The 25,733-nt window shown below is 41.0% G+C and overlaps 4 protein-coding genes across 4 annotated transcripts; 3 read left to right on the top strand and 1 right to left on the bottom strand.

The window, feature by feature from the left end:
- Positions 1–10: 10 nt before the first annotated feature.
- On the bottom strand, positions 11–4,742 carry phf23b (PHD finger protein 23b). The gene is made up of 5 exons (XM_073475110.1): positions 4,135–4,742; positions 2,836–2,867; positions 2,627–2,719; positions 1,921–2,536; positions 11–1,790 (listed from the first exon to the last, which is right to left on the bottom strand). Exons 1-5 carry the CDS (start codon positions 4,160–4,162, stop codon positions 1,597–1,599), a joined length of 963 nt encoding a protein of 320 aa, XP_073331211.1. The 5' UTR covers positions 4,163–4,742; the 3' UTR covers positions 11–1,596.
- elp5 (elongator acetyltransferase complex subunit 5) lies at positions 4,624–7,269 on the top strand. Its single transcript, XM_073475111.1, has 8 exons — positions 4,624–5,165; positions 5,284–5,344; positions 5,442–5,522; positions 5,910–6,121; positions 6,320–6,495; positions 6,577–6,672; positions 6,770–6,870; positions 6,950–7,269. The coding sequence occupies exons 1-8, from the start codon at positions 5,111–5,113 to the stop codon at positions 7,056–7,058; spliced, it is 891 nt and encodes a 296-aa protein (XP_073331212.1). The 5' UTR covers positions 4,624–5,110; the 3' UTR covers positions 7,059–7,269.
- Positions 7,270–8,123: 854 nt separating this feature from the next.
- LOC141003924 (CTD nuclear envelope phosphatase 1A) lies at positions 8,124–19,385 on the top strand. Its single transcript, XM_073475403.1, has 8 exons — positions 8,124–8,859; positions 12,212–12,278; positions 15,248–15,366; positions 15,471–15,542; positions 15,792–15,908; positions 16,016–16,127; positions 17,448–17,532; positions 18,088–19,385. Exons 1-8 carry the CDS (start codon positions 8,755–8,757, stop codon positions 18,146–18,148), a joined length of 738 nt encoding a protein of 245 aa, XP_073331504.1. The 5' UTR covers positions 8,124–8,754; the 3' UTR covers positions 18,149–19,385.
- A 3,207-nt stretch (positions 19,386–22,592) lies between these two features.
- On the top strand, positions 22,593–25,716 carry gabarapb (GABA(A) receptor-associated protein b). The gene is made up of 4 exons (XM_073475021.1): positions 22,593–22,836; positions 24,264–24,342; positions 24,449–24,567; positions 24,714–25,716. The coding sequence occupies exons 1-4, from the start codon at positions 22,747–22,749 to the stop codon at positions 24,792–24,794; spliced, it is 369 nt and encodes a 122-aa protein (XP_073331122.1). The 5' UTR covers positions 22,593–22,746; the 3' UTR covers positions 24,795–25,716.
- The last annotated feature ends 17 nt before the right edge of the window (positions 25,717–25,733 follow it).

Here is a 25,733-nt window from a genome sequence, read left to right as displayed (position 1 = left end):
AAACACCATCTTTCCTTTATGTTCCCAAAGACTTTTATTTTTCAAGCTACAATTAAAGAAAACAATATCAGACTGCAGAAAATATAGATTTTGCTTGGGTATTTTCTCTCTTCACTTTCACATATGTACAGTTGTCAAAGAACAGGATATGTACACAGAATTGAAGTTGTAGAGAGAGTGCAACTGCTACTGGAGACTTACCAACACACTCCCACCAACAAAAGAAAAAGCACGTGGTAAAACCAAACAACATAAAACAAATGCCACAAACCTACGCGGCATCAACTTATTTTTCTGTACACTACAACTTTGTTCTCCATGTGAGACAATCTTATGTCCATTCTCTGATGCGGGCGCATCTCTAAATCCCGCTTCTCAGAAAGCTAAGAAATAAAACAATTACAATGAAACAGAAGAACAAATATTTTACAACCATTCATAAACGAGCCTCAGAGCCACTTTGATATTGTAAAGCACTGCTGAACCATTCGTCTTACAGCAACGTTACCCCCTCGTATCAGTTTTTAACATGAAAAACTATTTTTAAAAAGAAAAAGGAAAAAAAAAAAACACACATGAAACAAAAACATTAAAAATTAACAGCTTTCAATGTAAATGTTGTTCATGGTAAATGGCTATCAATGATTACCAAGCCAGACAGGGAGAAACATTAAGCGCTCAGTCATGAAAGTACACAGCTACATGCTAAGTACAGTTTTAATCAGCCGTAGCTCATCATGTTCCAAATACCGCCGATATACGTGGCAGAAACGGTATTTGGGTTTCTATTTAAAAAAGTGCACTGCCGAAAGTGTGCAATTTGAAATGTAGCAATTTTTCGATGCAATTTCAGTATGCAAAACAGTAAATGTTAACAGATTGTATGAATTCAAAGATCACTTATTCTAAGAGGAGTGAGATCTCTACATTTCAACGTTGTGATCACCACTGACAACGGAAAATAAAATCGCAAAAATACGATCGAAAATAAAAGAGAACGAGCTGCCCACTTCATCACACGCTTCTAAACAAATAACAGTTGTTACATTTTTCATCTCTTAAGCTATAGATTTTAATGTTAATGTGTAAAACTTGCATTGACTTAAAGTTGAGAGGAAATGGCTATTGAACTGAAAATGGGACTCCTTGAGACACTAAAAGGAAATTTTTCATTGATTTGTCGATATCCTCAAAATAATTTACAAGTCAAAAAATGCACCTTCAGTTAATGAGACTATGTGTGACAATTTATGTGCACATCACCAGCACAGAATACAACATTAAAGCCAATTAATAAAGGAAATAATTAGTAACAAATAAATGATTCTCCACTGTCACTGTAGCCTTCTGTCCACTTCTTCACAGTAGCCAAAGAAAATAAAACCGTAAGAAACAAACAAACAAAAAAAAAAAAAAGTGAGGGATAAATAAGAATGGTTGTGATTGTCAAAAAGAAATCCTACAAAGTGACAATACAGTTGCCATCCAGGTGATAATTTAGGCTGTTTTGGCTGTAGGCATCAAAGAAAACAAGTGTCAAGAGGACAGCAAAAACAGGGTGGGTGCTCCTGGTGGTCCCACCCGTCCTCTTCATGTCTAAGGGTCCTTTTTGTGTCCCGACCGCCGCAAGTCCCTGCACTTGTGGCAGTAAAAGATGTCGGGAACGTTGGATTTCTTGATCTTTGCGCACGACAAGTGCACCCATATGCCGCACTGATTGCACTCGATCATCGGCCGTCCTGCGAATGGCTTCCCACAGTAACAGGTGATCAAGTCCCACGAATCGTCTCCTGTGTTGACAAAGAGAACATAGTTTTAGGATACATAGCTGATAAGTTGTCAATTGATGCATATTAAGAGTATGGATTAGACAAGTTGGTAGAAATTAGAGTTTTGGTATAAGAAGTTATAATGTCATACCTGACTCCACCATTATGTCTTCATCTGCGATCCAGGTCTCACCCTCACTGGAGCTCATCTCTGCTTCCCTCATGGACTCGTCTGCCTGCATCTTCCCCAGGCCCTGCATGCTTGGGGGGGAACCCCCGTGCGCTGCCATCTCCTCTCTCATGGGTCGTACCTCTGTATGCGTGTGCCGTGCCTCAGAGTCTGTCTCGCTTTGAGCCGCTGAACTTTTGAGCTTCTTAACTTTTGGCTGTTTTGAGTTTTTGCTGCGCTTAATGCGGGCTCTTTTCTCGCCTTCGCTGCTGCCACTGTCCGCCGCCGTCATGGCAGAACCCAGCGACAACTTTTTCAGTTTTTTGTCCTTCTTGCGCTCCGCCTTACTGCTGGCCTGGCTCTCGTACAAGGAGTCTTTAAGGCGCATCTTGTCCAGCAGCGTGCTATCAGAGTGCATGCGGCGGATATTTTTGCCCTTGTTTGCGCGAGCTTTGCGGACAAATGTGTGGATGGTGTGGATGTCTGAGCTCCCGTCTGCCCAAGTATTGCCCGTGGAGCTGCTGCCGCCACCACCTCCATCTGCCGACAACCCTGAACTGTGTGCAGAGCTGGATGATGTTGGGGACCATGAACTTTCCTACAAGACAAACAGAAATAAATGTTGGCGTTTCTTCACAACTTGAGCAAGGCATTCTTCATATCCACAGTGACATTAATGGCAGCTTACCTCTTTTGGACTGGGGATGTAGCCAGCATATGCCAGGACAAAGCTGCAGAACTTGTTGAAGTCCTCTACAGTCCTCTTTTTCCTCTCTGGGGGCTGCAGAAAAGAAAACACAGCCTTTGTGTTAGAAAGTGAAGCTAATCCAAACATGATCTAACAACAGAAAGCTGCTGAATGGACTAGTATTCAAAGTAACATTACAAAGTACTCACCAGAGGTTCCGTTTTACACGTCAACAGTGAATCTGGTGGAAGAAAAGAGAAACAATTGTGTGAATAACCAGTGAAGAAGTCTTGATTCGTTTGTCATGTTCAAGCAAACAGCTTATAGACAGAATGTGCAAGCACACTGTTGCCTTGGTGTGATGTGACACATGTGGACTAAGGCTAGCATTAGCTTGCTAACACGGCTCTATAACTTAATCGGGGATATTAGTGATGAGCACACTGAGCTTATCAAGAGCCGTGTTTGTTGGCGGTACATCACAATAACCGATACAGTTCACTGATAACCGTTTAAGTGGACTACAAGCGAGTCGGTCATCGGATGTTAACGCGAGTTGGCTGCATACAACCGCAACCGGTGTCACTTGGTCACCATCTGAACTTTAGAAAGTCAGGTTATTTCGTTATCAGCCATTAATAATAGTTTATCGATTGAATCGACGTGTAAACAGTGTATTGCTGCTCTAAACGCGTAGCCAATACAGCTCGGTCTGCTGTGTGCCAAGCTTCAAACTTATCGTTTTGTATTGTCTTGGAGCTACCTGCTAACGTTAGCTGACATTTAGAGAGGCTAACATAACACGATACGCCGTCTGAAGCGATAACGGCGAGGGTTTCAACTAGTATGTGTTCAATAATGCCTGATATTTGACGACTTGCATTTAAAACTTGACACTGCTGACGGCGCCGATCCATTCCTTTAAGAGTTAACTTGTGCTATCAGTCACTTGGTCAGCTAGCTAATCACGCTAGCTTTCTTGAAATGGAAGTAGGGGGCTCATTAGCCAAGTTAGCTTGGCGTTAGCAAGGTGTAACATCAAATCGGCCGTGTTATCTGCATTAAAGTTTGAGCTCAGGTTAAAAATATTGTTTTCAGCGGCTGACAAGTGAGCTAATTTAACTTACGTTAGTGTGTTTTCAGTCTGGTGGGAGGGTAGCGTTAGCGTTGCAGCTATTAGCTATTAACATTAGCGTTAAGCTAGATCGGCGCGTTAAGTAACAAGTAACTGTTAACTACGTTAACATTACGTTAGCTAAATAAATCGCAACAATGCATAACATATATTTACTTTAACACAACTTTCATGGCATTTTGACTGCAAAATATCAAGTTTGCCCATCACAAGTCGTGTTGTTAATACAGCATACGCAACCAAACGTAACATTAGCGCTACGGGTTAGGCATCTTAATGTCCGCCAAACACGGCAGATTGCAACGGCGAACAGATTACCATCACACGGGGACAGTTTGTCTAATAGCTCGCAGCTGATGCTGGTGAAACATACCTTGGTGCTCAGACATTATGTCAAGCATTGTCGCCTCACCGACAAGGCCTCGATCCAAGAAACAGAAGCAGCAGGCGAGCTAGCCGGAGTAGCGGCCGTCGCGCTGTGCCTTTCCCCGGCGTGGCTGCACCTTACCGCCGGGTAAGCAGCCCAAGGGCGCGGGAGACCCAAACAGTCTCTCCGTGAAAACGCTCCGCTGCGGGTCGAGGTTGAATTATTTCCTCGCGGGGGATCCGTTACCACAGCTAACGTTGACGTACCAGCAGCAACCCGCCTCTGAAGCGTCGCCACACTAACGATATTAGCAGGACAAAATACTAATTCCTCTGTCGATTAACGTCCACCACTTATAGCTCCTTTTTCTTCGTCACTGCATTTATATAACAATCGGTCTCGAAATGCGACAGAACTGCAAAAACTCCTTAGATCAACGCGAGTGCTAGTAAATGTCGCTCCATTATGGGAACTTCTCCGATGAAGTTTTTTTCGTTTCTTCGCTGTGTGAACACAAAACGCCTGGAGTTTTGACTTTATTCCGCACGGTCTTCTCCGTCCGTGCGCGGCAGAAACCTCTTGAGGCTGCCAGCGCAATGTTTCCTGTGGGGTGTGCTGGGTAACGTAGTTTACCGTGAGGCCATTCACCCAGTCGCAGCACGTTCTGAACTACATTTCCCACATATACTTAAATATCGAAGTGACGGGAATTCTGGGAAATGATGTTTTTGAATATGTACAGCCTAAACATGCTACCTAGCGATGCATGCTGCACTTGAATACGGCAGGGGAAGTTTAATTTTCTGTGAAATGTATGTCTCTGCGACTGTAGGTGCTCGTCATTTTGAACTTTGAGAGATGTCGTTCTTCTGCCGTTAAATTACCGAGTTTCCCGCATTTTTATTCCGGTATTCACGTTTAAAAAGGACGTAAATCAGTAGCATGTTAGCTAGCTTTAGCTACAGTTTACTCACAGTGTACCATGTTGACTGAATTATTGCAAGGCACTGATGCTGGAGGGTTTCTTTTAATACAAGGTAAATGCTTTAAATGTTTTATTATTTAAGTATAAATTGCGAACAATGACACAGCTGTCTATGTGAAGCGAAGTAATGGCATACAGTAAAGTCGTGTAATGTATTCTTGCATTGGTAGATTCTGCTAGTTACTGTGGTCGACACCTCCTGAAGAGCTTCATCAATGCTGCCCTGAACAGGTATTAAAAGAGATATGTCTGGTGACTGTTTTGTTATATGTACTCTCATTTAGTAATGTCTCTTAGTAAGTAAAAAAACAAAATGTGTCCATGTTAGGGAGGAGGTTGTCCATGTCCTTGGCTTTGAGGTGAGTGAAGAAGAGCTGAAAGATGGATTTAAAGGATCACCCATTCAGAGGTAAAGTAACGTTATTGTTTAAGCATTTAGTCCATCAAGAGAAAGTTATAAACCGCCCACTTTGATATTGGTTAATAATTCAAGTCATTTATCAAGCGAAATCAACAGGTTTCAAGTGTTCCAGTGTGAGAATGTGTTGCTTTTCCTTGTTTTGTTCTTACTAATTTGAATTCTGTGGCTTAATTAAGACATCAGAATATTTGATCTTTAATTCTCAAAAGATGTGACTGCTATTTTTCCTGACATTTTATCATTAATCACATAAGCAAAAAAACAATCACCAGATAACTGTATAGCCAAAATAATAAGTTGCTAAAGCCATTTTTATTAGGCAGTTTATTAAACCTATAACCAAAATATCCAATATTCATCTTTTTTCCACTTCAGGCTACACTTTCACAATGCCTATACAGACCCGATCGGCTGGACTGATAACCCAGCCTTCACAGTTCACCAGTTTAATTTGGAGGAACTTACACATCGAATCAAGCAAATATCACACTCCAAGCCAGTGACCTTAGTGATCGACTCCCTGTCATGGATTCTGAGACACCAGAGACCTCCTGCGGTCTGCAAGACTCTGCAACAACTTAGAAAAGGTGAGAAATTATCTTATGTCTTGTGTGTTGGTGCAGTGTCACAAGTTTTTTTTGGTGGTGTTGAGTAGTACAAGTATTTCTGAAAAGCTGCACTATTTTTTGTCATACAAACTATCTTGGCTGAGATATTTTAAAGTTTAACGTTAAGGCTATGCAGTAATTCCACTATTTGAGGGTATTTTTCTGTGTTTTCATTAGGGGGAGCTGTGAGAGCTATTATAGGTCTGCTCCATGCAGATATGCATCAGAGGGGTACTGTGGGAAGTGTATGCCACTTGGCTACTTCTGTCATCACGGTAGCACCTGGGATGAAGGGAGAAGAAGCAGTGGCCAAGATAACAAAGCGCTCAAAATCAGGGAAAGTTATGCAAGATGTAAGTAGTGTATCCTTTGGGATGATGGTTATGTTCCTACACTGACACAAATTGTTGATAACTTTGTTTTTTTGTCCTTAGGAGGAGATTTTCAGCATGAAAGAGGATCTTACAGTCATAGTGCAAAGCAGGCCCAGTCATGTTGGAGCCAGACAGAATGACGCAGAGGAACAGGAGGTGCAATACGACTAACAAACGCTTAATACATTCACACCATAAAAAGATGGGGCTCAGATAGAGCAGGGCTGAAAGTGTCATTTTTGTGTTTCTATAGACGGACCCAACAGCCAACTTGACCTTCAATCTTCGACTGTCTAATACAGAGCGTGAGGCCAAAGAAAAACTGGCACTTCCCTTTGTCTTCAGCAAAGAGAAGTAAGAAATTATATTCTTAAGTTTCAACTTTTTTTCAGTGATTACATTCAATATTCTCTCAAAACCTTTTCTCCTACAGGAAGACAGCTCTGCTCCACTCAGGCCCAGGTTCAGGACGAATTCTGTATGAGCCTGATGCCAACGACGACTATGACCAGGAAGACCCTGATGATGATCTCGATGTGTAGTGTTAGGATATACAACCCACTGAATATAGTAGTTTTCAAAGCTTTATCAACATCTATTAGAGCTATACAGATAAAATGCACCATATTTCTGTAAAAATCTGTATAATGTTTATTAAATGGTTTTATCCATAGTTTTCTCCTTGTATTTTGATCGCCTTCATCTTTTTAAATGTTTTTTTTTCTTATTGAATAAAATGATGCCTTTATCTGACTGTTGTGTTATACTACACTGCATTTTCATAAAATTTCATATTGTACACGTAATGTACAAACTCATGTCCTTGCCACTGCACTCAAGTGAGTCATTTTTCAACAGTCTGACGCTTTACATGATGATTTATTGCAGTTGTTCGGGTGTTGCTCCTTTCTTGTAAAATACTGGGTGCTTTTACATTTTTACAGAGCCTCTAACAATCCTACAGAACATGAAAGAATCTGAGAGGGAAAAATAGGATTATAACCACTCTAAAGTAAATAGAGACCCTCTGAACCATGATTTGAAGGCATGAGATGATTGTACATAAACTAATTTTACTGTAGATTGTTGATACATTTGGATTTCTTAGTGGGTTTCTATTTCCCATTATTATTAACATTTCTTAATCATAAGTGCTATTTGCATGACTGTCAAAGGAGACTATTAGTCTCCTAAGATACTGAAGTAATTAAATAGGTGTAGTAAACTTTGCATTAACTGACAGTTGGCTAACCCATGCGCCCTTGCCCCTGCCAAATATTATAAAAAGTATTCACCCACACCCATTGAAATTTTCATATGGTATTGTTTTACAACTATGAATCACTGTGGCATTATGAGGTTTATCCACACCAGCCAAGCTACCATCAGAAAGACAGCAACACTATATAAACACACACGTCTTACCAGAAGTAACGTGGTGTTACACAGCAGAACAAGAGAGCAGCGGAGACATTTCTGAGAAAGCTGAGACTGATTATTAAACTAGTTAATTTGATCAGACTTTCCTCAGGCTAACAGTCTCGCTCGTCCACGTCTGTTTATTTTCTTTCCACGTGGACGTGCTGCGCGCAACCACAGGATTCCTCGCGGAAGTGACGGCAAGGCGGCGATGGCGGCTCGCAGTTTCATTCCGGATTTCCACTGGACTACAAACCGAATCTAACGGAGCCGGTTAGACTTTTGGGAACTTTTGTAAATCTGTCTCTCTTCGGACGCCGCACAGAGTGAAGTCACGTTGAAGCGGTGCTTGACAACGAGCGGCCCCAAAGGTTTTTTGGGGTATTTTTGTCCTAGGTTCAAGGTGGTCACCCTGTCGAGCTAGCGGTAGCTTGGTGGCTACTAGCTAACGTTAGTTGGTACACAGCTAGCTCCTGAGCTAGCTTGTCAACGAGCTGCGTGCTAAGGTCCATACAGCAGCAGTCGTCGTGCAGCAGCTTTTCTTTTGACCACGTCCACGTTTGTCTCTCACAGTTACAATGAAAATGTACTCTATTTAACGTTAATTGTGCCACAAGTGTGCAGAGCGAGGTACTCACACGTTTGCTTGGCCTCTTGTTAATTTGAATTGCTAGTTTGGCGGCTGTGGCTAAAGACGGATTTTGACTATCACTAGCAAGCAAGTTCCTTCAGTAATTGTCCCAACAACTTCGGGCAGAAGCGTGTTTGCAACTGAGAATTGAAGTTGACTTGCTGTGGGGTCTTTGCGTGCTCATCAACATGCTGAAGACCCGGCAATGTTTACTTGGCATCCGCACTTTTCTCGGCGTAACGTCGAGAATATGGGGCTTCATCATGTACATCCTCAGGAAGCACCTACGAACGGTGAGAATGGGTTTGTGAAATATGTGGCAGTTGATGCTGTTGTGTTTCTGTGACACGTGAGCAAAATGATTACCTTGCTGTCTTTTCCAAGTGCTTTAACATTATTTTTTCAGATCACGTCGACCTGTATGGATGCTCAGCTGGCTCCCACAGAGCTGGATTACCTGTATTTCTCACCTGTGCATCCATTTACCCCAAATAATCTGTGAATATGTGGTCAAATCCCACTGTCTGTGAGCCCCAACCTCTCATTTAGACTCAATAATACCAGTGTCAGATTTATTGCTTTATCATTCAGCACAAAACTCTGCTTAAAAGAATATATTAAATGGCGTAAACATTTATAAATCAAGAAGTGTAGAAAGTGGACACAGGACTGATGTGGATGAGAAAGTAATATACACTTTTCTCACAGCATCCAAGGTAAGGTCTTAAATTAGTTAACAGTTTGAAACCAAAGAATGATCAAGTTGATATTAAAATAATATAAAAACAGAGAAAACCAGTACATCCTCACATTTGTGAAGCTTAAACCACAGAACGTTTGATATATTGACTTCAACAATGAATCGGCCATCTAAATTGTACGTTTCGGTTGGTCACGTAATGGATTAGACTGTTTTCGGCTCTTTAATAGTGTATCTGGGTGTCTGTTCTTGTGCGATGAGATAGTGTGAATGAATGGCTCATTCAGCTCCAGTGCAAAGAGGAAAACCTTCCACATCCCAGCACAAAATTTGCAGAGCAGCCAACACAAGCCTTCAGGTCACCTTCAATTGCTTTGAAATGCCTCCACAATAAACATGGCATTTAACGTGACAGAGGCCACCTGCTTGTAACTCACACACACACACACAGGTGTTGTCGGGTCGTTAATAGACGCGCACATGTGGTGTAATATGAGTGGACTTCGACACGAGCTCGGTATCAAGCCGACAAAGCTTGGAGGACTGCCCCGTGTGGTGTAATCATCTCGCTGTTCGAGGTTTGTCTGCAGTTTATTGTGTGGCAGCAACACTTGCGGGTTGTCAACAGGCCCTGAGAGTGAGTAGTCCAGTCCATGTTATGGCTGAAGTGAGAGGGATTATGTCAGCACAGAGAGCGCACTGTTCTCGCTCCCTCCCTCTGTTTCTCTCATTTTCACTCAGTTTAGCGCTGCTGTTTACTTTATGCGATGCACTAAGACAGTGTCATGAACCACAGACCCCAAATGCAGCAAGCAATGTAACACAGGTGATCCTGTAGATGGAAACCAGGTAGACCGTGATAGGTGAGTTGATGAGAACCATTCAAGGATGTGGAGACTTAACCCACACAATAGTAGAGTTAAAACTATAATTAATACACATTTTGGGCTCAAGGTGTTTATGTTCGAGAAGACCACATTGCATAAAGTGACCCGACTGAAAGCATTGGACCAATAAAAGCTCAATTGGATTATGACCATTATAGTAGGACCAGGACATAATCCTATTCACGCTGCTACTCTGTGTCAACAGATGACGAGATGATTGTTTATTAATCTTACCGGTGACAACAATGTTGCATAACGGTTCTACTTATTATCTCTCACATGAGTTTCTCTTTTATGATATATGCCAAGGGAACACTATGGGCAGTAGCCTTCTGTGATGCCAGTCCAAGTAGTACTGGATGGTGCATGAGCTTACAGGAACAAGAACATCAGAACATTAGAACATTAGTGGTATTCTTAAGACTGCAAGGATTGTAATTAGCAATTAATCATGAACGTAAAGATTGTCTGGTTTCAGCTTCTCAATAATGAAAATCTGCTGGTTGTCTTAATCCTCTATGACCGTAAACTTAATATCTTTGGGTATTGTGCTATTGGTTGGCCAAAAAGAGGCCGTTTCAATCCAGCATTTTCTCTAGGTTTGTGGAAGACTTAGGTGATCTTATTTGGCGAGAGGATTGAGGGTCATCCCTCAAGAAAATTACTAAGTTTCACATCATTTTGGACCATTGTAGATATAATATCTATGCACAAAAAGTTGGAAAAGCTAGACAAGATGATAAATAAGTAACACCCAAAAAGCTGAAAGACAAAACTTGCTGAAGAAGTCCATTTGGGGCCAACTACAACCATCATATCTGGGAAAAGTCATTTAGTAAATTTTGAATGCTCTTTACATTGATTTTACATTCATCTGGCTTTGGCCATGCCCAAAATGACTTGGGTGCTGTGCCTTAACTTTACAGTAGTAAGGAGAACCCTGCAATATGTTAATGAAACTGAAATAATTAGTTGGTTGCAGATTATAGTTTAGTTGAAGTCATTCACAAAGTACATTTGCCAGTATCCTGATTTCAGCTAGCTGCTTTTCTAACTCACTTATTAAAGATGAAAGATTTTGAGTTATTGTCCGGCTGAGAGAGCATCATTAATTGAAAAGTTAAATGCAGCCCTGGCATGGTGGCAAAGGACTATGTCTGAGTCTGCTGGCCCAGGGTCCAGATGGACGCTCTTGGAGGTGCAGAGAGCTAAGTCGAGGGTTGAGGTCCCCCCGTGGTGCCCAGCAGCTGCTGGCACCAATAGGCTTCCCCCGAGCTTCCTCTGCCAGGCAGCAGTGGGAGGGCACACAGAGGGAGGCCCTGTCCGAGGTTTAGGTACCAAGCAGCCCAGGCTCAGTCAAAGTCACCCTGCAGGTCTCCCTTTCTATGTGTGCCCCATGCTCGGCTGACACCCACCGACAGCTGGGGGGATAAAAATAGCCCTGTGAAGAAAAGTGCAGAGCCCCTGGGCAAGAGAGGCACTGGAAAGGATCCTCTCTGTAGTCACTCTGACCAGAGGAGAGCAAGGAAGTTAGAGAGGAGGAGACGTGGGGGGGCACGGTTAAGAGCATTGGTGTCCTCCTCCGCTATTCTACTGCTCAATCTCTAATGTAAAGCAAAATAAGGGAGGTGATTCCCCAAGTATTGTGTCATCTAAAGGCTCAAATATACGTTTTAGGATTTTATGACTTTCATGGAGATATTCGCATTACATCTGATCTAAATCATCCTTAGCTCATTTAAGTTTCCACTGTGATGCTTTTTTTCAAATTGGATTATGGATTGCAGTAACTGAGATGACGTAAAGCCACTTTTCTTAATGCCCTGAAGGTTTCCCAAAACACTATAAATGGCCTGTGTAAAATCACACAGATGTTATGTCCTTGGAAATGAAGACAACTCTTTTAGAGTGCAGTAGGAAATGAAAAGACTGAACTAAAACACACATTTGAAACCTATCCACGGTGTAGTTATCTCATTATGGCTCAGTATATTGTATATGGTTTGTATGATTTGTTAAGGATTGACTGACTGTTTTATTTGCTGTGTTCATTTGCAGATAATCCAGTATCAGACGGTGCGATACGACACTTTGCCTCTGTCGCCTATCTCCAGAAACAGACTCAGTGAGTACATGATTGTTTTCATGATACGACTACTCGGCTACATTTTTGGGGTCCTTGTGTCAAGAACTGTTTAACAAAGTTGGAAAAAGTATTGTAAAAACTACACTCTACCTCGTTGCATTTACTTTTATGTGACACTAGCTAGAGTAGAGACACTATCGCAGTCGCAACATATTTGCAATGTGGAAATTTAAGTCGAGGTCAAACCAGTCTATCAAGTAAGAAGGGATTATGCAGAAAAGAACTGAAAGTTATCAGCAACATAACAACACACACTCGTGCACAGACACACAACTTGACCCCTTTCTCAGGACACAAGTATTTATTTTCAGACGAACCCCACAGAAAACCTCCTATTTAACTTTAAACTTGTGTGTCATAGCTAACTACAGTTAGCCTTTCATTTCTGTCTGAATTGTGTCAGTAAACTTGTTTGGCTACATTGGTAGGAAACTGTTTTTAAATAGCTTACCAACAAAGAATGGTTTTGCATGTCAGGCATTCAGCTGAAGTTTTCTTACATTCTTAGATCATAGACTCTATTCATATGGCAGCTATTTTCCTCTGACGTCATGCTAATGATGGGAAGCCAAAATGCTGTAATGATGTCATGCGTTGTATAAAGTTGTATAAATACAGGGAATCTGACAAATTGTTGTCACCGCTTCCTAGTTGATCAGCAACTGAAAAGATGGATAGTGAAAATGTAGAGCAACATCAGGCCATATTTTAAGGTAAACACATTTGATAACCCACTAGCTAACATTAATATTCAACCACTTCCTGATTAACATTATCGTTTGATTATGTCCTGTGCGTTGCAGTTCCAGCCCAGGTTTAAATACACGTTTTAGGATTAGTTTAAACCTTTCCTATCCTGTCGTGTAGCACTATCAAGGAAGTGGTTGACTGTTAACGTTAGCTGTTGTCTAACAGAAGCTAACAGGTATCAAATGTGTAATTTTACCTTGTAATATGGCCCGGTTTCCTTCTGGATTTTCACGTACCTGGACCACAGCAGTACAACATTTAAGCTTCTCAGTGTGTGTGAGTGAGTGTGATCTCAGAGGAAATGACCGATGTGAGAATATAGTATGTTACAATTTAAAGCCAATCATAGAATAAGAGTAGGAAGTGGTTTTGCAGACTGTATACATGAATTCACCCTGGACAACATCAGTACTTCAAAGGAAATTAAGTCTGTTGCGCAGCTATAAATATGACGGGTGAAACTAAAACAGTGTAAAATACAGAGAATGGTAGTAACGATACTTCAATGTAAATAATATTTGACATATAAAGTTACACTGCACACAAAGAATTTACTAATAAGGAGGAAGCATACATACTGTGTTTCTCATGACCTGTAACCAGAATGCTAAAATTAAAAGACTGCCTAATTTGGTTAGCCACTGTGCTAGTTAAACAGCTATTGTCGCTATGAAGCGTTTGAGTAAACCAGTGAATTATGGTAGCAGTTAAATATCAGAACACAGTGGCATGGGCTTCCTGCCCCGACTCTACAGTGATGAGATGTGTTGCTGGTGTGGAGGCAGAGAGGAAATGCTAGATGTTGCAGGCAGCACCTACAGGAGCATGGACTGGTGTGTGCGCTCTGAATAAGCTTCCCTTCTGCCTGCACAGAGCTCATTCAAAAGAACACTCTTGACTTAGAGGAAGGATTGCATTTCAGTTCCACTTGACTCGTCTCTACACTGACCTCAGCTGTAGGCCCAGGTCCAGTCTCGGAGAATGAATGATTCCTTTACATTCATGGCTGCTTATAGTGACTTTTAAACTGTGGTCGTTCAATGTGTGCATCACATTGCTCTCACGTATGTAAAAGAATAACCTCAGCAGAAAATGATCTAAGGACGTGGTATTCACATTTCCTGGAAGTCCTTGTGGCTCAAAGAATTCTCTTGAATGCTGCGTATTATAATGCTGGATGTGCCAGCATTACGTAAGCCTATGATATCCACTTAGTCAAGCTTTCTCCCAATCATAATCCAACAATTATTAATGTAGTAATAGAAGAATCTTTTAAGAAAGCCCACTCAAATGTACTACAAGGACATTTTAACTGGTTATGAAACATTCTCAGTTTAACACTGATGCCTCTAAATGACCTACATATGCAAACGAGGCCATCAGCGAGAAGATTGGCTATTGCTATATAGTTATGCTTAATGCCTGCCACTGGGTCGTACTCCGAAAATATAACCTATTTTTTATGGCAGAGTGCTGAGAATGAATTACAGAGTCTCACAGCCTGAGGAAAGTAGCTGCTCTGTACTCTGGTTGTATGGCAGCGGATACTTCTGTATTTTAAATAGTTTTATTGGATCAGGACGTCGCATTCAGATCAAGATCTCTTTCAAGTGAGAGTTGAGTACAGAATAAAAAAATCAAATCAAGATCTTTGACACAAGGTGAGGGAAACATAACCGCTTTTGTCCTCAGGGGCTGCCAGAATCAACAAAAAGTAATCAGCTCCTTAGCTTAGTTAGCCTTTAGTTTCATGAGAAGTACAATATACTAGCAATATGGGCACTTTGGTGATTCCAAGCTGTCACAGGGTTTTCCAATTGCTCTCAGTAAATGTGTCTACATGTATCTTAGTGGCTGGATTTGTTGAAGTCATATAAGCGAGAAATCAGGTAAAAGTTAGAGGTGCCCCACTTCGCCAGCTAGATATCTCCTGTTGAAAGTCAGTTTGTGTTTATATATGTACGCATCAATGAGCATTTTACATGTGCACTTGTGCGTGACAAAGACTGAAGACCGTGAAAGAACCACACCAGTGATAAGCTATGAGCTATGTCTCCTCTTGTAATAAATAACCATGTTACACAGTGCATGTAAAGGTTGTGCACTTGCCTGTGCAGCCTCATTTCTGCCAGTGGTTTCTTGTGTGCATGTACATGTACAGTGTGTCACACATGTCCATATTTTATGATAAACTCCAGATGCAGTAAAGAGGAAGATTCTGGTTCTGGACCTGGACGAGACGCTGATCCACTCTCACCATGACGGGGTCCTCAGACCCACAGTGAGACCTGGCACGCCGCCAGACTTCATCCTCAAAGTACGAGCATTCAGACACATAAACGTGTTTGAGCACACATTCGTTCAAGCCTAAACACTGCCTATCTGCATGAATGGAGTTCTGATGTTTGTTTCTCTTTGCAGGTCGTCATTGACAAGCATCCAGTCAGATTCTTCGTACATAAAAGGCCACATGTTGACTTCTTTTTAGAAGTGGTGAGTGTCAGTCTGTGATCAGGGTTGTGTGTTTTGAATCCTGGATTAACATGGAGGGGAACAGTAAAGTACATTGCTCAGATCAGCTTGTATCCTGTTTGTCATATTTGTCATCGCTTTCCATTGTACTGCACTCTGACACAGCTTGATGTCATAAATCTGTATTTGTTTTGGATAATGATCCTTCGAGACTCACTCTGAATTGTGTACTTATATATTGTGTGCTCTATACTCTGTGTGTGTACACAGGTGAGCCAGTGGTATGAGCTTGTGGTTTTCACAGCCAGTATGGAGATCTACGGCTCAGCAGTGGCAGACAAGCTGGACAACAACAGGAACATCCTGAAACGCAGATACTACAGACAGGTACCATTCTAACTGTATTTAAACACTGTGTTTTCAAGATGATGTTGATTATTCTCTCCCCTTTTTGATTGACTTGGTGACATTTGTGTTTTTGTTTCTTTTTCCAGCATTGTACATTGGATCTAGGTAGTTATATTAAAGACCTGTCTGTAGTACATGATGACCTGTCCAGTATTGTGATCCTGGACAACTCGCCTGGTGCTTATCGTAGCCATCCAGGTAAGACTCAAACATTTCACACTCATGACCAAAGAAAATACTGGCAAGATACATTTGAAATATTTTATATATCTGAGATTCAGTATTTGTAGGAGTTCATGTATTACACCATTAATCGAAATGTGAAAAACACACAATATGGCCAAGTGCAAAATGTTTTGTATCTGTCAGCATAACATTACAAATGTCAGCGTTTCCCAAACTTGAGTCGTTGCTTTTTCTTCAGAGCACAAGCTTTGTCAGTGTCGAACACAGGTGTAATGAATCGGCTAATTAGCTGCTGGTCGCAGTAATAGTTCCGGCAAATCTTCATTAGCATTATTAGTTCCACCTGTGCTTGTTCTGCAGTGCCACTTCAATGTGTCTGCTTTGATTTAGAGCTGCAAAGATCAATCGCCAAGTTGTCAACTGTTAAATTAATCTCCGACTGTTTTCACAATCAATAATTGGTTTGAGTTGTGAGGGGGAAAAAAGTCTAAATTCTCTGATTCTAGCTTATAAAAAGTGAACATTTTCTGGTTTCTTAGCTCCTATGAATGTTAACTTAATATCTTTGGGTTGTGTTCAAAACAAGACATTGAAGAAGTTCACCTTGGGCTTTTGGAAGCACTGATTTTCAACATTTTCTAACGCTTTATAGACCAAACAACTAATTGATTAATCACAAAAAATAATCAACAGATGAATAGACAATGAACATAACTGTTTTTGCAGCCCTCTTTTGATTCTGATTCATTCAGAAATTCTGAAAACATGTTTGTTTTCTTTTTTTCCCAAGGGCAGTATGAATCAAAACGTTTGGGAACCATTGACTCATGTTTATTTTACCTCTCAATTTGAAGTAATGTAAAATCATACAGTCAGCTTCTGGCTTCTTCATCTCTTTAACAGTATTGCCCATACTGCATATAAGCAACAGGAACAACCTAAAAATATAATGGGTCCCCTATTTTTAGGTGCTTTGTTGTTTTTTCTTTGTACATTTTTGTGACGTCACAAGGTCAGCATCGAGCTTCGAGTTATAGCTTCAATGTATTCAGGTTGAGTTGTATATTCAGCTGCTCATTTCCTGTGTACATTTCTCTTTAACATATAAGATCAAATGATGCACATCGATCTTGTGACGAGGCAGGGAGAAGACAAATAACCGAGCTGTTGTTCTCACTACAAGGCCTGTATTGTAAATGCTGGAACACTACATTAAATCTGCAGCTCCTCTAACGCTCAGTGGCCTCTTTAACACAGCAGCATAAAATCACAACCATGTCCATTTCTCTGATGCAACTGACTGGCTGTTTTTTTTTTTTTCTTGCCCTCCAGACAATGCAATACCCATCAAGTCCTGGTTCAGCGACCCTAGTGACACAGCACTTCTTAACTTGCTGCCTATGCTGGATGCACTAAGGTAAAAGGGATAATAAAGTTGGACTGAAAGCAAATGGACAATGCAAACGCTTTAACTCTTGTGCATACAGTCTGTATTCAAATCGGAGTGTGGTCATTTAAGAGACGCAAGCAAATGGCTGCAACTGCTCTTAATGATTTTAGTTCAGAGTCCAATTTGGCTACAGTTAGCATTGACTGCAGGAAACTCCTTATTGACATTATTCTGAATATTTAAATACAACTGTTGAGTAAATTGTCGCTAATGCTAAAATCACGATGTCCCATCTACATTACCTGAAACGTTGCCTGTCTTGCATGCTTCAACCACAGTGCATCTTTAAGGTTATTTTGGGGCACATTTTGATTAAAAGCTGCTTCTAGATGTTTTTGCAAATAGTTAATTATTTTGGGGAAATTGGCTCATTTGCTTTCTTCCTAAGGCTGAAATCAATCTTGTCATCTCATTCTCGGAAAGAAAGCAAATGCCCTCATTTCATGTTGAACTATTCCTTTAATGGCTAAGATGGTGAAAACATTCAATGTCAAATAATCTAACTGCCTCTCTTTGTCCTAGGTTCACTGCTGATGTCCGCTCCGTCCTCAGTCGAAACCTCCACCAGCACCGGCTCTGGTGATTGGCTGAATCGAGAGGGGGCGGGGCTTGTTGACCAGCCTCTTCCTCTCTTGCCGGCTTCCATCCTGCCCCTCCGTTCCCACACAGACGACCCACCAGCCCTCTCTGAGCCTCTCAGACGTGTGCTGAGGAGATGAGGGTTGGGGTGACCGTCTAATACGGGATGAACAGTACGGGACCACCAGAGCCCAAAACTACTGAGGAGGGACGGGGGAGCCACCTTGTTTTTTTCTTCTTTTTTTTTTTCTTCTTGATTCTTTATTTGTATTTTTTTTCCAAAACAAAACGGAGCCTCTCTGCCTTATCGCTCCTGATACTGACTGTGTGCGTATGAAGATGAGCTTGTGTACATGAGTCGGAGTATGCTTGCTGAGTTCGTTAGTCCCTTTTTAAACTTTTTTGACAATTGGGAGGGGGGAAAGAGGAGGATCAGCAAAGCAACAAAGACAATTCTGCATTATTATTTCTTATTCTTCTTCTCCATCACCACCAGACATTGCACTTAAGCAGACAACTCATCAATTTACTGTCTTAACCTCTCGGAGCAACTGAGTAGGGGAAAATAGAGAACCACCCCTTTTTAGATCGACCTCATACCCCGACAGTGATTCATTCATTTCTGCAGATACATTTTTTTTCTTCCCCCCGAACAAGAATGGATCAATTTAAATGGTGTAATCGATGGACTTTTGCTTGCAACATACCACCCACAGGCATTTTTCTGGACAAATAGCCGAGCAGCCTGATATTTCTTTTTTTTTTCCAGCCATAACCATCACTCTCTCCCCAAAGCTCCTCATGGGACTCAGTGATAAAGACGACTGAAACGTTGTGAGAAAAAAAAGAATGGCTTGTAACGATACGTGGACTGCCGTGCCGCCTTTCCATATCTGATTGTTTCTCTATTATAATATATGATAAAATGACTTCTGCATACCATGACATTTCGCTCTCCCCCCTTTGCCATTTGATGCCATCCTGATTTCATCTAATAGGAATTGCACTTAATTTTTTTTCTCCCCTTCTGTTTTTGTTGCAGTTGGTTTTGTATTTGATTCAAATTTGCAGCCTTTCCCCTTTCAGTTTTTACCCGCTCCGCTTCTGTATGGGTTCAACTATTAAACCCTCCGTCTTTAAAATGCCTTCTGAACAATGTCAGTCTTGTCAAGGCTCACAGCGGCTTCTTATTGGCTCTGTCTCCAGGTCTGTGTTACTAATAAAACACTTGTCAGTATCGACCAGTTACTATCCAGCTTGGTTTTTTTTTAACATGCAATTCAGTCTGCAGTTTTAACGTTTGGAAGCTTGTCAACTGACTTTCCTTGCTGGGGTGAGAAAGAGCTCAAATGGATTCACAGTTTCTGCTTAAGGCCTTTTTTTTTTTTTTTGCTAATAATCTGCTGCCATCATGTGGTGAGACAGAAAACTGCATTGGTCCACTTAGTATTCCTGCAAAACATACATTTGGTGCAGGCTTTACCAAACAAACTCTTCAGCGTCAAACTAGAAATCGCCCTCACTGAAGATATCTACATGGACACCATCTTTGCCCGAAAATGAAGGCACCTGATGACCTTTGTGCTGGTTTAAAAGTTGTCTTATGTCATAAAAGCACACTTAAGAGCTTGTAATTGTTTTCTGTAGGTGAAATACACTCAGCTGGTACACCTTGCTAAAACTAATGCATTCTTAATACAACTGTCAAGCCATACATCCTACCTACATGGTTGAATGTTATGAGATAAGGGTTGATTCAACTGTATAATCATTTTGGAGGAAGCTTGTGGTGGTATTGAATTATATTGTTTTATACTGACTGGTGTTTATATTTTGTCCACCCTGTTTATATGTAAATCATGGAAACATCCCTCATCTCTCTTAAAAGGTTTATACAAAAACTTAAAGTGGAAAGAGACAACTTTTCCCTGTGTTAATGTCGGCCCTGTTGCCACAATGACAGCATTAGCAGCCTGGCTACTGTCCGAAGCAAAAAATAAACCGTAAGAATCCCAATTTGACTGAGAAACCCTGACCTCAGTGCTATGAATAGGCAGAGTTAAACACTGAGTTGTATTAATAAGTAAGCAGGTTTTTATTACTTACTGATCTATAGTAAGAAGGCTGGTTCTGCTGGAAACACATATTAGCATGGGAACAGACTTGATGGGATTTATTGCAGGACTGTTGTATTAGACTGATAGTTACAGCTAGGTGTATCTAATAAACTGGCTACTGAGTGTATGAACCTGTTCTAGTCAATGAGGGCAAATGTCCCATTTTAGGGATACCTGTGCAAATGTAGAGGCTATTTTTCCAAGAAACTGTATTTCTAGCTTTAAAGCGGTGTTATTTTTTATCAGTGTTTATCAAGTGTTCATAACTTAATTACAGCTGAATTTTTGTCGTGGACTTTTCAGCCATCTCAATCATAAAATCCAGGTAAGTTCCTGAACTTGGCATCAGTGATCGCACATCTACAGAACAGTCATGGTCATGTGTACAACCATTTTCTTTCTTCAATGTTGACCCACTATGGTGGGAACATAGTAAACTGTTGTCTCCCAAAACCTCTACCTCTTCCTAATGATGGTTTGAAAAGTAAAATCTTGAAACAGCAAACATGCATCTGCTATTGTTTGGGGTGACTCTACTCCTGGCAGAGTTTGAACCAGCCACCATGTTAAATCTCACCTCCTCGGCTGCCAGCAGTTGTCGACAGTTCCTTGGAAAGAGGACTTCCAGGGAAGACTGCTTTCTCTGTTGTCTTTCTCTTGCAACACCTCCCTTGCGGCTCATGTCTGTTACTCTGGAAGCGTGTTGCATGTTTTGTCAAAGAAAAGATTTCATACAGAGAAATATTTGTAAGTGTGGCAACAAAAATAGATTCAGAGTAGTGTGTACTGCTCCAACATTCATCAAGATGTGTGAAGTAATGGTATGAGATGATGAGGCAGGCCTGAGCTGTGGCTGCTGAGTAGGCCTTGTGGGAGACATGGTGGTGGAAGGGCCAGCTATCACTTTGGTTTTGTCACTGATGATGAAGAGCTTTTGTGGGAGAAATGTTTAGTCTGAGGAGGACAACAAACCTCATAGTAAAGTCCGAGTCTAGTTTTATTTTAAAGCTTGGACTAGGACCTGAAAAACAATCCCGTCCACAAGTGACTCAGCACATTACGTCCTGCACGAGAGCAGAGTCAAACCCACCACCCTGTCAAAGTCCCTGACATGAGAGATTAGATGAGCCTTGTACGTATGTTGAAAACTTTACTGTGATAAAATGGTACACATTTATCAGAATGTTTGGATGAAGCCAGTCTATTGGGGGAAAAAAACAAAAAAAACTATCACCTGTGATGACCAGTTAACATTCTGTGTTTCACTGACCAAACAATAAATGCTGTGAGGGACTTTTTAGATAGGCAGTCTGATAGAACACAATACCAAAAGACTATGAAGCACAGCGGGGATTTTACATGTCACATGAGCAAGTAGAGTGAGTCACTGAGACGTGGATGTCTTATGCAATAGACAGGTTGGTAACTTTTCCTATCGGTGCCTCAGGAATCACATGAACAGCAAACTGGGACTCTTGACATTAATACACCATATTTCAGATGATACTTTAACCTTTATCAGTATTCATTATGGTAAAACAACAATAAAAAATTCAGTGTGTTAGTGGAAAGTGAACCTCTTGATGAGATATTTTAAGTTACGTGGGAAGATTTTTCCTGGATGTACATAATATTGTCAAGAAAGGCCAAAAATTGAAATACCCCAGAGCTTAAGGGGCCCATCAATGCTCCAGGACGCGTTAATGGGGGTCCATTAGCTAATTTTCTCAAAAGGTAGAGAATTATATGCGATGAGATGGCAGCTTCAGGTGCAAAACACTGCTGCTGAAGCTGGAAGGGATTCTAGCTCATATGATCATACTCCATTATTTACCTGCTGGTGTGTCAACACTGGAAATTAAGACACTTCAGTGCAATTTAGTCATTATTAAGCACTGCTCTTGGTCAATGGGTGAATACACAATAACAAACACTATTCAAAATGTTGTTGCGAACCAGCTGGATGTCTTTGGGTCCAGATTTAGAGCCTAAATGAGCCACATTTAGAGAGTAACACCGCATGTTTTTGAGTTTCTTCCCTTCTAGCTGCAAACTGCTGGGCCTCGGTCATATGACAAGGACAGCTGCCTCTTCACGGCCCTGCCCTGCGTCTCTACGCGCAGCGGTTGTTCAAAATAAAATAGTTCCACGGAAAAATGACTTTTGGATTTCAACCATTCCAAAAATGGTTGATTTCAAATGAAGAAATTTGTCTTGAATACACACCGATAGACGTTTTATCATTAACGTTAACGTGCTTATGGTCAGCGCAAAGTCCACCCATCGAACTAGCCTCTCCGCTACGTCATATTGTTATTGTATCCCTCCGCCGCAGTCGCACTAGGAAAACAGCTGTGGCGAGCTAGAAGCTAGTTAGCATCGTTTGTTTTTGTCGTGTGTGTCAGCGATTCGAGCCGTTCCCTGAGAAACCCGCTATCGTACAACCCCGGAGTGACCGACTTGTTGTCTGTCATCTCTCTTAACGATGAAGTTTCAGTACAAAGAAGAACACCCTTTTGAGAAAAGGCGGTCCGAGGGCGAGAAAATAAGAAAGAAGTATCCGGACAGGGTTCCTGTAAGTAGCTAACGTTAGCTCGGTAGCTCGATACGGTGTTGTTAGCATTTTGACGGGTGGCTCCAAGCTCAACCAGTTGGAAAGCTTGCGCTGTTTAGCTAATTGTTTGTGACACTTAATGTGCGGACATAGTGTCCAACTATAATGATGTGGTTCATTTGTAGCTTTACTTAATTATCCTTATTTTTTCTCCTTAGTCTGCTGCCACGTTAGTAAACAGCTCACCAGTTAGCTAACAAAGCTAACGTTAGAGGTTAACCAGAAAGGATTTCGGCCGCACCGTACAGGCCAGCTAGTGGTAGCTCCGTGTAATCCTTCCGGGTGTGTATTTATTTAAGAAAATATTGCTAAATAATTAAGACAAATCTTTTTTTCTGAAACGAAATAATGCCCCTCTTGTGATTATGACTGTGGTGGTTATATTAGAGAAAGACAATCTGGTGTGTGCACAGACTGAGTGCGGTCTGAAGCTGGGTGTAGCTGAGGCTGTATGTTGAAACGCTAATAGCAGCGCACCTAAAATAGTTTGGTTGGGTCAACAAACAGGGCACTTGTTTACGTCTTCTGGCTATTAGACAGATTGTGTAGTCGACAGCCTTTAGCCTTTTGACACTCAAACGCTGACAGGGCCAAAGCTGATAATGTTCTCCGGGCTTTCTGTCATGTATGATAAGCATTATTTGTGCTCAGGATACCATTTTAGTTTCACTTACTCTCATTTTCTTAGTGATAGATTCTGACAAACTGAATGTACCACTGCGACTAACTATTTATTTCCATCACAAAGTAATCTGCTATTTATTTCTCATTTATTAAGACTCATTTGGTCTTTATATTGTCAGGAAATGGTAAACAATAGGCCTCAAAGCCTCACAGAGCCCACAATGACATGTTTAAATATCTTTTGTGTCTGATCAATAGTCCACTGATGGAGATTAATTTAACTGTCATAGAAGACTAAGGAAACCATAAGATGCACTGGATACAAACTATATTTTGATTAGAAATAAATAAATAAATAAGTACAATTAATAGTTAAAATTTGTGGCCTGTTAATGCGTTGAAGCTCTACCGTGAGTGAGTGCCTCTGCTTGGTGTGTGGGCAGGTTGTATTTTACTCGTATTTTTAGACTGAAAGGAAGAAACAAAATAAATAGTTAAATTTTTGGGCTCCTGTCAGTCCTTCACAGGTCTGGATCCTAAACATGTGGGGGAACCTGTTTCTTTCTAAGCGACCAACCAAACAATTCTTGGGTAGTGTTTTAAAATTCAAATACATCAGGGCTAAATATATTTCAGTCCTCGCTTGACTGACAATTTGGTGCGCTCTCAGATCCCCTTTCTGAGACAGATGAAACCACAGCTTTTGTTTAGTGGAACATGTACTCCGATTAATCTGTGAGCATTCTTGTTTTTCTCTTTTTCAGGTAATTGTGGAGAAAGCCCCCAAAGCCAGAATAGGAGATCTGGACAAGAAGAAATACCTTGTCCCCTCCGACCTGACAGGTAAACATTCTATTATGTGCTAAATCCCTGAACTGTATTAAAAATATACTCATCTGTTACAGCAACATCTAAAATTATGTCAATTTTGTACACTCTCTTTTATCAGTGGGCCAGTTTTACTTCCTCATCCGGAAAAGAATCCACTTGCGAGCTGAGGATGCTCTCTTCTTCTTTGTAAACAACGTCATTCCACCCACTTCAGCTACCATGGGACTGTTGTACCAGGTACTCATTTTCTACCTCACTGACCCGCTCTCAAGACTGTCTTTATCAGCGTGTTCTGTTGTTTTTTCCCAACTTATACTTAAGCGAGCCTCCCTCTAAATTTTTAATGCCATGCTAACATCTTTTTTTCTTATCCTCCTTCTCAGGAGCATCATGAAGAGGACTTTTTCCTCTACATTGCCTACAGTGATGAGAGTGTGTATGGGAGCAGCCAAAGGGAAATCTGATCCCGCTACCATCCCCCCTCCAACCACTACCCACCTTTCTGAGACCTCCACCATTCATTCATTTAAATATTAAATCCAGCTCAGCAGCCTAGAGTTCCCAGAGTAAATATGTCAAATGCACTTTCACCCTCCCTCATACATTACCCATCTCCCATCCATTTATGTCTTTATTATTCTGCAGTCTGAATTGTATTTGCCTCCTCTTTTCTTTTCAGTAAGTGACTTGGGTTAAGTGGTCCCGGGCCAGTTATTTTTCTAGTGTCATAATTGATCATACTTTACTGAAAACACTGAGAAAGAATAACGAAATAATGTTAGAGCTAGGCCGTAATTATAGTTACCCCAGGGTTAAGGGAAGAAAGGCATAGTATGTGAGTTCAAATCAGTTCTTATTGAAGTAGCTATTAGTTGTCTGCTTTTGTTGGCTTGCTGGAGGCTTAAGTGCGTTTTGAGTTTAGGGCGAGAAAAAAAAAGGCATCTACCAGTTGAAGGCAGGTTATTTTCTGTCTCTGGCAACGGATAACTGTTTTGCAGCAGTTCTCTTCCTCTAAAAACTAAAGTGGCTTGGTTAAATTGTCAAATTCACCAGGTACTGAAGTATGTGAATGGGAATTTAGTGTGCTGCCCTGCATCTGACTTTAGCAAGGAGTATAATAGAATTCAGACTTAACAATCATCCTCTGCTTTCAGTGGTAAGACTATTATGTTGACTGCTACTATGATTATTGTTGTTATTATTGTTAATTTTAGATGGCTTAATTTCTAAAGGTATTGTAAAGCTGAGTGCAATTTTCTCTTTTTTAAGTTTGTCTCCTTTTTTTTAAAAAAGAAAAAAAAAAGATTTGAACTCTGTATACAGCTGCATTACTGGCTCTTTCTTCTCCACTCATGACCATACATGATAAAATGTGATGAAAAGCTATCTGTGTTTCTTGTCTT

The sequence above is a fragment of the Pagrus major genome, chromosome 10 (genome assembly GCF_040436345.1).
Source record: "Pagrus major chromosome 10, Pma_NU_1.0".
Classification (NCBI taxonomy): Eukaryota; Metazoa; Chordata; class Actinopteri; order Spariformes; family Sparidae; genus Pagrus; species Pagrus major.
Note: the sequence above shows the minus strand (reverse complement) of the source record. Positions and strands in the feature narration are given on the sequence as shown.